We start from the raw sequence: 15,312 nt of genomic DNA on the forward strand, positions 1-15,312 counted from the left end.
ATTTCCTGCCCTTCTTATCCTACATATGAAATTTGGAGACTCAGTTTTAAAAGTGAGTAAAGGATAATAGAGCTGAAATCAAAAGGGAACACAGCTATACAACCTCAGTTTATTCTTATGTAAAAGTGAGGGGATTGTACTCTATAAGCTTTAAGTTTCCTTTGAACTAAAAAAATGTCTAATTTTGTGAAACTTAAAAAGTACTTGAGAGACATAAGAGGAAACTGTCTAACTAGATAGCAATTCACTTGAGACTTAGAGTGCTGGAGGCAGAAAAAACTCTTTGTATTATTTTTGTTTAAATGAATTAGATAATAGTCAAGAGAAAAGACTATTGGGAAACAATAGCACAACCAGATGTTTTAATCAAATAGGTTATATAATTGTATGGCCTCTCTGTTCAAGTGGGCACTCAACCCCCTAACAAAAACAAAAAAGGTATTTAAACTCTCAACTGCCTTTTAAAAAAAAGGATGGATCTGCCCAGCCAGTGTGGCTCAGTGGTTGACCGTTGACTTATGAACTGGGAGGTTCGATTCCTGGTCAGGGCACATGCCTGGGTTGTGGGCTCAATCCCCAGTGGGGGTGTGCAGGAGGCAGCTGATCAATGATTCTCTCTTATTGATGCTTCTATCTCTCCCTCTCCCACTCCCTCTCCCTCTCCTTCTCTGAAATCAATAAAAGTATATATATTTTTAAAAGGGTGAATCTTACATTAAAGAATATATAATGTAAGATTCTCTGCTGTCTTTTTTTTGTAGCTAATCACATGGCTGATATTTTGGTTCAAGTGAGCACCTGACTAAAGGTAGACCTTGAATTGAGTTTGGAGACAGGGGCTAAGCAGAGAGAGCTGTGTTGTTCTTCATTATGGAATGAAAACTTGACTTCCTAGACCTAGAGCAATATAGGAGGGGAAGGTGAGGGAGAATCATGGGGAGAGAGAGATGGAGAGAGGATCTGGCACAATGACTAGAGGCAAGGGTTTTATGTGGCCTAAAGCAGCCAGTGAAAGAGCCCCAAACTTCCCATCACAAAGAATAATTTATAGGCATTCTTTGAAAGCACTGATTATTTTTAAAAGACAAATTCATTATTTTGGAAGATTTAAGAAATATAGTGACCCTAGTTAATTTAGATAGTATTTAAATAATTATACAATGGCCCTAGCTGGTTTGGCTCAGTGGAGATAGAGTGTCTGCCTATGGACTGAAGGGTCAGGGGCACATGTCCAGGTTGCAGGCTCGATCCCCAGTGTGTGGCATGCAGGAGGCAGTCAATCAATGATTCTCTCTCATTACTGATGTTTCTATCTCTCTCTCCCTCTCCCTTCCTTTCTGAAATCAATAAAAATATATTTTTAAAAATTATACAATAAATCTATGTAACAAAAAAATCAAATATCTAAAATATTATACAACTACTTAATAGGATAATACCAATTCTAACCCAGATAGCAGGAGACCTCACTTTAAATGGTCCTTTTCCCCCACTCAACCGTTATCTTTGATGTGATAGAGAACAAAACCTAAATTTGAAATATTCACAACTTGTCCCCGCTTATCTCCAAATAAGGAAAAGAGCATTTGGTTTCAGTAATGGACTCTTGTCATTCCAATCCGGGTGATGGGTGAAGGTGCAGAATTGAAGATGAGAGAGTATTGGATCACTATGTGTAAGACAGGAAATACAGCTACTGGGGTTGTGAAGATAATTAGAGAAGAGGATATCCAAGAGGAAGGAGAGGTAAGCTAGCACAGGAATTAAGTCCATATTTATTGGTACTTCCTACGTCTATAGTTCTGTGTCATGTGCTGCAAACAAATACGCTTTCTAAACAAAATCCTGAGGTCAGAACATATTGAGTCTAGTTTTCTATACATTCAAATTATTTACATGTGTATTCTAATTCATCAGTTATTGGTGTGCACTGAAAAATGTATATAAAGCAGATGGTACTAGCTCATAGGAGGAGGTTCATAAACACCAAACATGGATTTCTCAGTCTTCCCTGGGTTGGGGAGGGCCTCACTCTAAGGTTGTAGAAACTGTTTTTGTTTGGATTTACCAATTCTGTGACCTGGGGCTGGCCAATATTTCTTTATCATGCAATCATTAAAATGGAGAAATATCTAACTTGTCCAAAGACCAATGTGCTAGATCAGGAGAACTGTCCAGGTCCCTTTTAATTATAAGTTATTATAGCTTTAGAAAGTATTAGAACCAAGTCATGTTTTACTAGCATAGGACTTTCAAAGACACAGACTTGGACTGAAATCTTTTTTGCAACACTTACTAGGGGGCGATGCCAGGTATGCTATTTAATATTTTTATTTCTGTTTCCTATTTTGTAAAGTGAGAATTCTCTTAGGGTTGTTATAGGTATAAAACCAGATAACAGTTGGAAGGCATTTAGCACAGTTCATGGTCTGTGGAAAGTAATCAATAAAAGGTAGATATCAAAACAACCACACCCAAAAAAGAACAAAAACAAAACAAAACAAAAAACACGGAAAAAACAACAACCCAACCACACCCATAACCACAATCAGAGGGCTTGAAATCAAAATTATATACATGCTTACATTTTTATTCAGACAAAAATTAAATCTAACTAGAATACCCAACTCTAGGCATTTCACTTTAACAAGTTTGTCCTAATGTGTGAAATTATGCTTGTGAAACTGTTTAGTTCACAAATGTGATAACTTGTTTTCCTTTATATGAATGATGATGATGAGGCACAGACTTGTTAATTTTCTATTTGAAACTTAAAAATTTGACACTATATTCATATAAGAATAATACAAAATTGTTAGCAACCTTTACAAATATGAGGTGAAATAGTAGATACTTCTGAAAAGTTTATTCTTCTATGTTTTGGAGGTGGGCAAATACATCAGTATTCTACTTTTCCATGTATGAATGTTCTGTTTTTCATGTACTAGTGGACTGTTCTGGAAAGACTCTTCCCTCCCCTTTTTCATGGTTAAAGAAGAGAATTACTAGGAGACATGCCAGTGCCAGGACCCAAGGCAAAGACCAGATGGTCTTATAAGTATCCACTTGGAAACGAAAATCGAGGACCTTACCCAGTCCTTGGCCCAATATTAAAGTGGGTTCAGTTAATATTTGAGCCCCTTTTATGTCCTGTTTCCTCACTTGCTCCTTTCCTATCCAAAGTATTTAATAAAATGATTGCTTTTGCTGAATGATGCTGTTTAATAATAAGCAAAGCAATTGCTGATAAGGACTTGTGATATGACTTTCTGGGGATTGCTTTTGAACTTTGAACTTTGCAGTATTACAGGCTCCTAAAAAGTTGCAAAAATAGTTCAGAGAGGTTCCTTAACCCTTCTCCCAGCTTCTCCTAATGGTAAAATCTTACGCAGCCTTGGTATATTTTCAAATCTGGAAATTAACATTGGCACAATACAGCTAACTAGGCTATAGAGGAATTTTTTAAGAATGAAAAATCCTCAAGGTTTAAAGGAAACCTTTTCTGACTCTTAATGTTGCTACTCTTGGTGTGCGCTTGTCTCACTGTTTGGGAATCCTAGATTAATATTCTGTCTTCTCCACTCTCCCCCTTCAGTGATCACCCCTTGGTCCTACTGCTTATTAGAGTAACTGGCATCCAATAAGTAGTTTCGGTTAAAAGGGCTTTCTGTTTTTAAAGCCCTATTATACACATTTTGTTAAAAGGGCTACGAATAATTGCTCAAGTCTATAAAGGGCTTTCTGTTTTTAAAGCCCTATTATACACATTATTTCTACTGAGAATGTTCATGGTCTCGGGGGAAAAACATGGACTTTGAAAGCATTCAAATCTTGGCATTTATTGGCTTGAGCCGAATGTCCTTGGGCTTGTCTCCCTCCTGTGCTTAATTGTATCTATATAATCGAGTCATTTTGAAGATTCAGGGAGGTAATTTATGTAATAAAAAACTAAAGATAGGAGATCTAGGAGGTAGATAGGGTAAAAGATTTTACTGCCATTTTACAAAATAAGGCTCAGAGTGGGTAAGTCGTTGTCAAAGATCAGCACCTTAGGTCAGCTGTCTTCCATGACAACTGTTCCTAGGCAACAGGAAAGTGGATTAAAAAACAAATAAATAAACATAATTACAACAACAATCATGGGATTACAGAGATTTAAGACTTTTCTTTTGTCACTGTTGATTTCTTTTGCTATATGTGTAAGAAATCTTCTCTTAGGTGGTGTTGGGTGATGAGATAAATTAAATGGTGAATCATGGGTGTGGGTTGCTATTTTGTGGTTAAATGCCCCTCCACTCCACCTACTCAGTTGACACTAATATAGCCAGGAATCTTGCTTGCCAAACTGGGCATCAGATGTTTATGCCCTCATTCTCCATGGAAGGCATAAAAGGATGAGAACATGGAGCTCTCAAGTACTCACATTGCATTATAAAAACATCGTAAATCAAAAGTACTTAAATTTTAAAAGGTGGAAGGTTTTAACATTATCATCATCATTATTAACTATTTTCGCCCCCCCTTCCTTTATAGCAAAAGAACAAAAACCCTTTTATTTTTTTCCTGGTCCAGGATCTAATCTGATACATTTAATTCTTTAATTATGTTTGTTCCTTAGTATCCTTTTTTCTTTTTTAAAAAAATTAATTAAATTTATTGGGATGACATTGGTTTGCAAAACCACACAGGTTTCAAGGGTAGAACTCAACAAAACATCATGTGCACACTGTATCATGCGTCCATTGCCCCAAGCAAAATCTGGAGCCAACCTCCTGCGGTCCCGGTCCCTCCAGGGCCAGCAGCACCTGGGGCCAACCTCCATTCCCCAGCACCTGGGGCCAACCTCCATTCCCCAGCACCTGGGGCCAACCTTCCATTCCCCTTTCCCCTACCCCTCTTTGCCCACCTCTACTTAGCCCCCAACCTCCTAACAACCATTTTCTATTTCTGGTCATCAAAATAAATTTTTATTAACAAAAGACAACATGTAAGCATAGAACCTTTTTTACAACCTGAAATGATGGTAGCACATTAGCCAAAGTTACTTCTCAACTTGCCCTGAGCATCTTTTACATACATACCCTTGAATTTCTCATGCGTATTTTGGAAGTACTCCATTGGCTTCTGTGATCTATTCATTTTATTGAAATGGAATAGGAGATGGCAGAATACATTATTGATTAATGAGGAAGTTGGTGGCAAATCTCAAAAACTCTGATAGCTTAAGCACTTGCATTATAATTAGAAACATTCAATTTCTGGTGGGGGTTTGCAATTTCACCCCTCCCCTCCTCCCAGTTAAAAAAATGGGAATGTCAGTAATCAAGATAACATATGGAGACAGCGAGGAGCTGGAACGCTTCTCCAGGATTCTGAGTAATTTTTTATTTTTACTTTGATGCTCTCACCTTTGACCATTACAGTGAGATATACCAGAGTTCAGAAGGCGAGAAGGAAAGACAGGAAAAACATCACTGTGGTGTGGCACATGGGAGAGTTTGGATTGAAATGTACTCTGAGCTATTCCTCAATAGAATATCTTCGTGTAAACAAACTTTTAAGAGATCGAGGAATAGAAACATGCTTGGGAATTCTCAATTTGTTAAAGCTTAATCATTTCCAGCATCATAAGGTATTAAAGGTACCCAGAAAGTTTTCTTTCTGATTCACTTTGACTTTGTCATAATTTATTACGCACGAAACAAAAACACTTGATTTCTACTTACATAATGTAATTTAACTAGGCTTTAATGCAGAACGACTCTTTCCCTTGATGAAAGAAAATTATTCTGAAAAATAAACTACAGCACACGGAGAGACAGCAAAAACTGTCACTAAACCAAAAGTCAAATGTCCACTGGGACCCCTCGTGTGTCTGTGCCTTTCATGGCTCTGCGCTTTCCCTTATTTTTCTTTTAAAGGAACAGCGAGGAACCTGAGAACTAAAAAAGTTTTCTGAATGCATTTCCCTTTGAGGAGGCACATCTATGATATCAAATCACAAAGGACTAGGAGAGGAAACGTTAAAACAACACAGAAACTGGAACACATGTAAAGACTTTCCGGGATGTTTCAATGGGCATATTCCTTGAACTCAATCTCTTTAAGGACTACTCCTCTTGAAATATTACAAAATTACTTATAAAATATTGTTAATACCAGTTAGACAAATTGGTTGCTATGAAGCATAGGTTTCTATGCTTGCTAGTCTTGCCTAACTACTGACCGACAATATGTTCCAGTTTTTAATAGAAATACCAGACATGTATTAAGAAGAATAATTCTGAGGTGAGATTACAATTTCGTCAGAAAAAGCATTGTCATCTTAAAAGCAGAAACGTAAGCAACACACACTTGTACTTGTGATAATTTCATAAAACACTAAGGAATAGAAATTCAATCCTGAGCATACTTACAATATTTTCCAAAAATCAAGATGTAGAAGAAGACAGGACCAGATGTCATCTCTTCCTTTCTGAGCAACTGATTATGAAAAGTGAATACAATTTCGTCTTGGTTTCTGAGTCGCATACAGCTCACGGTGGTTGTGTGCTATTTCTGTCTGCAATCTTAGCAGCTATAAAGCAGTCCTCTTTCCTTTCTCTCTCATTTCCTCTCCCTCTCTCTTTCCATTCCCTCTTCTTTTCTTCTCCCCCCTCTCCCCCCGAATCTCTTCTTCTTACCGTCCTCTCTAAAAGTCTTAATATCCTTTTTACACATACGCCCCACACACCCACACGAACACTGACAAAGCTGAGCAGCGAGGAAAAGTTTCAGACAGAACATACAGGCTCTTCTTGATGCTAAACATCTTGTTTCCATGTCTGCGACATATACAAATGAGGGTGTGCACAAACCCTGACAAATGTCCGAACTGATCAAAGTCACACCACAAGAAAGAAATTGAGCTGGTGATATATTACAAACAAACAAACAAAATCTACCGCACCCCCCTCTGCCCCCTCATGAGTTGAAACTAGGAAAAAAACAGAACAACAAAAATCAGGGCAAAATGCCTTTGTGGAAGTAACAAACGGTAAGAATTAAAGTGTAACTACGTCATTCTTCTATGATCTGTCTGAGTTTAGACATTTGAGTGGTAAGATATTGTTTGAATAAAGTACAAAGGAATAAAAAGGAAATCTTAAATTTCCTTGGGCTCGTGAGTTTTACTGCAAGTGGAGACCACGACCTGTCATGGGTTGTGGGGAAAGCCTTCCTGGGTTTGAATCATAGCCTGTTACACAGAGGCAGCTGAGCGCTGGCGTTCTGGAGGGAACTACCTCTCCAGACAGGTAGCTGTGTGCATCAGCCCAGTGCATACTGAATGCCTGGCAAAGGTCCTCGCATATCACAGGTGATTAGTAAAGGGCAGCCATTCATAGGATGATGGTTTCTCATTATTTTTATCAGCAGGTAAAAGAGCATGGAGTGCAAATAGCATTTCCATGGAATGCATTTTCTTTTAACTAAGGCACATCATTCTTATCTTGAGAGATCTGTTTGTGAGGTTAATGTCTCCTAACCACTCTTCAAGTAGAATCTATTCAAATGACATATCCTTATATCATTGACTTCAACCTCAGAAGCTTATTGGTGGCTTAAAGTTTATATTAACACGACTTTCCCACCCTGTGGAAGTAATTAATAGTAATGATACAGAAATGATATATAGGAATCTCCATAAGTTCTTATTCATTGATCAGCAGATTTATTTCATGATGATACTGTTGTTTTTTGGCAGAAATGTTTATGGTTAGCTGAGTTTAAATGTTCATTTGATGTTTATAATAAGCGTTCATTAAGTGTTTCTTATTTATAATAATACTTGAAACATTTTAAGTGGTTCGTTACTGTTTAATTTAGGAACAGGGTTTCCTGGAAAGATACTTGGGACGTGTCAAGGGCAATATCTGGGGGGAGACACTTAAGAAGCTTCTCAATAGTAAAGCTGAGGAACTTGCTTTGGGAATTGTCTGGCATAAAGTAGGCTATTGAGAGAGAGTTTTCAAAGAAATACTGATGCTAATTTGCTAGTTTTGAACATGTTGCCTGAGCTGATATCACAGATATATACAATTAGTGGTCCAGTAGCCAGGCAGGGCTCTTTAACATTATATACATGCAATGTATTTTTAATATTAAATTATCAATGTGAAACTTCAAAATAATTTCTCATTTCACTCAGATTGTATTAGATTTTGCTAAAATCTAAATATTTATTTAAAGGAACAACTTTAGATTTTAATTTTTTAAGGATACCACTTATTTTTGGCAAGTACAGTAAGCCTGGAATATTAGTTTCATTTAGTTATATTGGTGGAAGACACCCAGGAGTGAATGTACAGTACCACTGCTATAAATCACAGCAGGTACACTGGTTGGACAAGAGGATTTTTAAAAAATAATTTTTATTTTTCAATTACAGTTGACATATAATATTAGTTTCAGATGTACAACATAGTGATTAAACACTTATATAACTTCTGAAGTGATAATCCTGATATGTCCAGTACCCATCTGACATCAAAAATAGTTATAAGAGGATTTTTTTTATTGTGAGGTGCTGTCCTTTGCATTAAAAGATATTTACCAGCACCTCTGGACTCTATCCACTAGATGTCGACAGCACTCCCTACTTGTGGCAATTAAAAAAATGTCTATAGATTTTGATAAATGTCCCCTGGGGGCCAAACTTGCTCCCAATTGAGAATAACTGCTAATGAAAGACTTCCCTGTACAATGTTTAAGTATTGATTTTTAGCAGATAATTAAAATAGAATTCTTCTCACCTAAATTTGAATTAAAGTGTTTTCTCATTTTTTTTGCTCTGGAGTTTGAAGTGATACATTCGTTTTTAAAACAATCAGATGGTGCATGTTCCTAGCCTTCTCTTCCTGCCCACACTGTTCAATTGTAAACTTGCTCTCTGGGCCTGATAGAATCTGTGATGTCATTGCCCCTGTTTGGCTGAGCCCCTTGCGGCTCCCCTTTCTTATCTTGGAATCCCTTCTAAAACCTTGTTGAAGCTCTAAATCAGTGGTTCCCAAACTTATTTGGCCTACTGCCCCCTTTCCAGAAAAAATATTACTCAGCCCCTGGAAATTAATTTTTTTTAATTGTAATAGCAGTTACTCATCGCCCCCAAATGCACCTGTGGCCATCACCGCCCCCCTGGGTCGCTGCAGGGCCTACCAGGGGGCGGTAGCGCCCACTTTGGGAATCACTGCTCTAAATAATAACAAAACCTTCTATTTGAAAATTATTTCTCAGAAAAATCTAGTGAGTCAAACCAGACAAATATTAACCTGTCTGTATTACCTAGATTCAAATTTCTAATCTTGTGTTTTTTTCCATCCAATTACCACTGAAAAATATTACTATGCTCTTCAGTATCATATTTTAAAATATGGGTGTTTGTTCATGCTTCTGAACCTATTTGCAACCATTATTTTCAACAGTAGAAACAGCCATTTTATTAAATGGTTGTTTGATTGTAGACCTGGGAAAACCACAGTGAAAGAGGTTTTCATAATGTAAAGTCTCATAATGTAGAGATATTAATAAATTAAACCAATTCATAAATTAAGAATCAGAGCAATTTAAGAGCTAAAATGCATGCTGTCAAACTAGTCATCCTATAGACCCATTTCTAATTGACAGCTGTCAGTCAGGCAACACTCTAGAGATACCTATCATCTCTAAGTCACACCGAAAGATGATGCTTTGTTGTCTCAACTTAGCATTAATTAAACAATTCTGAAATGAATAAGTACAGGTATTTCAAAAGATATTTCATACAAAATCTAAACAATTTTGCCCTAGGTAGAAGTGAACAGAGTTATTATATAATTTTAGCAGAAAATGTTGAACCAAGTCCCACGGGGATACATGTGTTGCCTTTGAGGGATATAATAGACATAACAGAATTGTGATCCTCTGCAAAATTCACTGTGTGAAATTAAGGACAGAGTTAATAAGTTCAATTCTCTCTCTCTCATCTATCTCCATCTAACTATCTATCTATCTATCTATCTATCTATCTATCTATCTATCTATCTATCTATCATGTTATGCAGTAAAGCCAGTTGACTGCATTTGTTAGTGCAAACTGTGCAGAGCTTAGTACTATTAACATTGCTTTACTCGGTTTCCTCAAACCCTCTAATTAAAGACATTCAAGTTTCAGGCTCATTCTATCTAGATAGAGTCTCCCTAGTTCAAGACCGACCCTGTAAAAGGAGTAATATAGTCAGTGACTGAGCCGTGGATGGGATCTGGAAACTAAACTTGCTGTTTCATGTCACCAACCGTGTGCTCTCTGAGGAGCCATCTTCCTTCTTTTCCCACGACTCACTGTGCATGCTCAGTCATTATAGTTAGGCTTCAGTTCCCTCAGACGTCTGGAGGACACTTCTGCTCCCCTGTTGTGCTAGGAGCCTTGCCTGTAACCCCAGCCCACTTGCCTATGATTTAGCTTGCTCTTCACCCCACGGGTTCAATCCTGCAGGAAATTTAGTGCTCGTAGCCCTAGCCTAATACTCTCAGTGTTCTCCCCTTTAGGCACTATCAGACTGCAGCCTGTGCCCCTTCATGGCTCACTTGAGACTTCCTGACTTATGCAAGGGACATCTCCTACATACTGGAAGGAAGAATAAATTAGAATGGTAAAGGTGGCTTTTGCCAGTCAAAGCAGTAGACGATGGAGAATTCCAGTCCTAGTTTTGCCACTGATTATACATATTACCTCTGATAAGTCACTTACATGCTTTGGTTCTCAGATGCCTCACTTGTAAAACAAATAGTTGATCTTCCAGGTGCATTATAGTGCTGTCATTTTATACAATATAATACTCTGTTTCAAAGTAATTTATAAATTAGTTTGGAGACAAAATGCATGCATATGAATTACTTAAAGTGTGTTTTAATGAAATCTCTCAATGAATGCAAATTCATTCCATGAACAAAATGTAATAAAGGAGATAGGAGAGGCCATCAAGGAGACTGGTACAGAATACTGGGTGGGGTCAAACTATGGAAGATTTTTTCAGAGGAGAAAATCTATGTAGAGAGTGTGAAAGACAGAGAAGGTCATGGGTTGATAGAAAGTAATAGAAACAACACTGCACTTTAAAAACAAGTGAGTGCCAAAGATAAGCATGTCAAAATAGGAGGTCTGAATGAGTCCAGGTCAGAAAGTAAAAAATAAATGTTAATGGAGAGCTACGAGTAATCAGTTGTTGAAGAGTATCAAACAGTAGGTTGGTTAACTTATATGTAAAAGTAGATATTAATTTCTGAGCAAGGAGTTGATATAATCAAAAGGAGACTAATAAAAAAGACTAGTCTTGCTTGGCCAGTGGTTGAGCATCAACCTCTGAACCAGGAGGTCACAATTCAGTTCCCAGTCAGGGCACATGCCTGGGTTGCAGGCTCAATCGAGGCAGCCAATCAATGATTCTCTCTCATCATTGGTGTTTCTATCTTTCTCTCTCCCTTCCTCTCTGAAATCAAGAAAAATATATTTAAAAAAAGATTAGTCTCATGATCATGTGGCGCAAAAGAGAAAGAGCAGAGGCTTAGGGAGATGAGGCTGTTGTGTAACAGGGGCAAGTCAGCTATTATGGTCTATGACTAGAAAGGCACGCAAACACAAGCCATTCCCAGGAGAAACACTGTCTTAATCATGAACACACTTAGACTTAAGAACAGGGATGTCCAAAAGAAATACAATGTAAGCCACACATGCAATTTAAAATTTTCTAGCAGCCACATTATAAAAGTAAAAAAAAAAAAAAAGAACAGGTAAAATTAATTTTAATAATATGTTTTATTTAACTTAACATATCCCTAAATCTAAAAATTATTAATGGAGACATTTAATCCTTTTTTTTTACTGTCTTTGAAATCTGGTATGTATTTTACACAGGCAGCACATCTCAGTTTGGGTGAGCCACTTTCAAGTGCACAGTAGCCATGATTTTGAACAGTGCAGCTAGAGAATGGTGCAAAAGGTGCCTTTAAGATTCCACCAGGGTGCATTTTGTTATATTAAAATCAATAATAGGTTATTAAACATATACAGTTAGTTCTTCAGTAGTTTTTAGATCTGATGATCAAACAAAAAGAACTGTTTCATAATTAAGTAGAATTTTAATTAACAACAGTGGGGCCAACATAGGGTTACCAAACTTAATTTTATCAAGTAAAGAAACCATACGGCGGGAAAAAGGTAACCTAGCAAATTGCACACTGGCTCTTAAAGATTCTACCAGAAGGGTTGCAGATCATGTCTGCTCATATTTCATCGGCCTAACTTCAAAGTGGTAAGGGAAGGGCAATCTAACCCCATGCCTGGAAGGAGAAGAGCAGAAATATTTTGATGAACAGCTCAAATGACAACTTCAATCTCTCTTTCTGATCACATGTAGACATAATATACTAATCTCTTTTCTAAGGGAGATACTCCAGAAGTTACATCTCTTACTTATGACAATCCACTTCCCATTTCTGTATTAGGACTCACTGGGATGTAAGTGGCAGAACTCCAGCTCAGCTGAGGTCAAGTCTCGTCATCTCATCTCTCTCACTCTCGCTCTCTCTGTCCTTATTTCTCCTCCTTTGCTTTATTAGTTTAGACAGACTTTCTCTATCAGAAACTGGAGCATAGTTAGGATTGGAGGGCAAGTCCACAGTATCATAATCCAGAAGTTTACTATGCCAGTAAGTATAAAAGGAAATAATATCAAGGCTGAAAATGCTTAGGCAATGTTTAGAATTAGTGGGTATAGGTAAGAGGAGAATAGGGCAGGGAACAGAGGTGAGGACTGAGCAAAAGAAAGATTGGCAAAGGAAAAGACAGATGGTGAATAAATTGGTCATTAACTTATATAAGTTGAATGAGAATATTGTCAGGCTTTATAAATTGGTGTATGGGAATTTGTGAAGAATCTGAAAAGTAACTGCTATTATCACAATAGTCATAAATCAGTGCAAATATCAAAAAGCAACATCCAATCATACGGTTATCATTTTGCTATGTGAAGACAGATCAATTTTGTCATATTACCTTCCTTCTGGTGCAATAACACTCTTCAGGCTGTGTTACTGAAGTGAGGTGTTGAAATAAGAAATCCTAGTTGTGAAAACAAAAATGTGTTTCCTGTTTCTCATTTAATCTTCTGTTAGAATTACTAGAGTCCATATCTGAGTTCCTGGGATTTCTAAATTGTGTCTCAGGTTACTGCTTATTGCTCATGTTAGCATTTCATGAAATAGCTACAGGGAATTCCTCAGCTATTATATCTTCCAGAGACTAATCAAACGTAATTGAGGTGGGGGGAGGGTCCCCTCAGCCCAGCCTGCACCCTCTCTAATCTGGGACCCCTTGGGGGATGTCTGCCTTCCAGTTTAGGCCTGATCTCGGGGATCGGGCCTAAACTGGCAGTCGGACATCCCTCTCACAATCCTGGACCGCTGGCTCCTAACCGCTCACCTGCCTGACTGCCTGATCACCCATAACTGCCCCCCTGCCAGCCTCATCACCCCTAACTGCTTCTGCCTGCTGGCCTGGTTGCCCCAACTGCCCCCATGCTGGCCCAGATGCCCCAAGCAGCCTGCTGTTCAGTCATTTGGTCACCCCTCACTGCCCCCCGCTGCCGACCCGGTTGCACCATGCAGCCTGCTGCTCAGTCGTTTGGTTGCCCCTCACTAACCCCTCTGCTGGCCTGGTCGCCCCATGCAGCCTACTGCTCAGTTGTTTGGTCATCCCTTGCTAACTCCCCTGCCAGCCTGGTTGCCCCACACAGCCTGTTCGGTTGTCCGTTCGGATGCGATGGTCACTTAGGCTTTTATATAGATAGATACCTTTAATAGCACCTTTCCCTGCTTTTTAAAAAATGAGTCTTGCATTTTCATTTTGTACTAAGCCTTCTAAATTATGTAACTGGCCCCATGCCTGTACCAACATTAAACTATGCACAGATGTCAAATTTTCTTTTTCTTTTCTTCTCTCTTACGTGTCTGTACATGAATGAGGACATGGAAGCCACTTTGAAAATACTGCTGTCCCCCACAGTGTACATCTGAGATGAATCTTTTAAAAATGCATCAGTTTACAAGATGTTTGATTGGAGAAACCATCTTCTATCTGCACTGTCTAATATATACAAATGTCTCTTCCTTATTGTCAGAGTGATGTAGTATTTGCTACATCTGCATCTCAAATGTCATTTTGCATGTCTGAGAGAGAAAGTGAAATATTTGGCCTAAGGGTGGATTCTTCTTGTCATATAGTTTATTTATAGCAAGTATTAAGATGACTTAGATATTAAAACTAAGGAATCATGTCTGCAATTGAATAATGTAATTTCCTACAATTTTGAGAAATAATATATTTTATTGGAGATGAGTGTGTAGCATCATGTTAAAGTTGTTGAAATGATTGTTCATGTTGTTTAATGACCTTAATGTTGTAACTCAAATTGGTTAGAAAGCAGACTTTATTTTTCCTCTGTAAACATTTATAGCCTAAGTGCCTTAGGACATTATGTGCCACAACATTTGGCTTATAATAAACACCTTTAGAATTGTCCAATTTGGTTGGCTCTTAGCAGATTTTGACAATGGCTGTATTTATTCTTATCCTGCTTTGTAATTATAGAAGATGTATATATCACATAAATAAGAATTACTTTTATTAGTGAAAAAGAAAACTGATTAATGAACATAAATTATAGTGATTAATCCTTTTAGTTACTTTCTTATTTAGTTAACTGCTTTGTTTTTCTACTCTTCCTTTTTATCTGTATTCTACCATGGCACTCTACTTGTATTGTTATTTAGATTGTTAGAAAATAAAGGAAAAGATATTTGCTCATGTGTTTCATTATTGAGTCAATCAAAAATGTTTATGAACCACCTGAATTTAATCTAGTTTTAGAACAAGGGAAGGTAAAAATGAAATTCAAAAAATTGCAGATGGTCTCCACTACCACTCAGTCAAAGAATCACTCAATAATTGCATTATGTTTCTTATTCCAGGCACTGGAGACTCAGAGGTCCTATTCACAGGGAACTTTCTCTTTTTTTGGTAAATATTTTTATTGATTTCAGAAAGGAAGAGAGAGGGGAAGAGAGATAGAAACATCAATGATGAGAGAGAATCATTGATTGACTGCCTCCTGCACGCCCCACACCGAAGATCCAGCCTACAACCTGGGCATGTGCCCAGACTGGGAATCAAACCGTGACCTCTTGGTTCATAGGTTGATGTTCAACTACTGAAACATGCTGTCCAGGTGAAACTTTCTT

General features: G+C 37.7%; 1 protein-coding gene across 3 annotated transcripts in view; it reads right to left on the reverse strand.

Annotated features, from left to right (window-relative positions):
* RXFP1 (relaxin/insulin-like family peptide receptor 1) overlaps positions 1 to 6,550 on the reverse strand; it is a 91,036-nt gene extending 84,486 nt beyond the window's left edge. Inside the window, exon 1 of one of the 3 annotated variants that reach the window (XM_014535010.1) lies at positions 6,417 to 6,550. Coding sequence is in view for 1 of the 3 variants with exons in the window: in XM_014535008.1 (XP_014390494.1) it covers positions 6,417 to 6,531 (115 nt within the window). In the remaining 2 variants the exon portion in view is untranslated. The remainder of the gene's footprint in view (positions 1 to 6,416) is intronic. The other 2 variants (XM_014535009.1, XM_014535008.1) reach the window with 2 other exon arrangements.
* Between the last annotated feature and the right edge of the window lie 8,762 nt (positions 6,551 to 15,312).

The sequence above is a fragment of the Myotis brandtii genome, unplaced genomic scaffold (assembly GCF_000412655.1).
Source record: "Myotis brandtii unplaced genomic scaffold, ASM41265v1 scaffold136, whole genome shotgun sequence".
Taxonomy (NCBI): domain Eukaryota; kingdom Metazoa; phylum Chordata; class Mammalia; order Chiroptera; family Vespertilionidae; genus Myotis; species Myotis brandtii.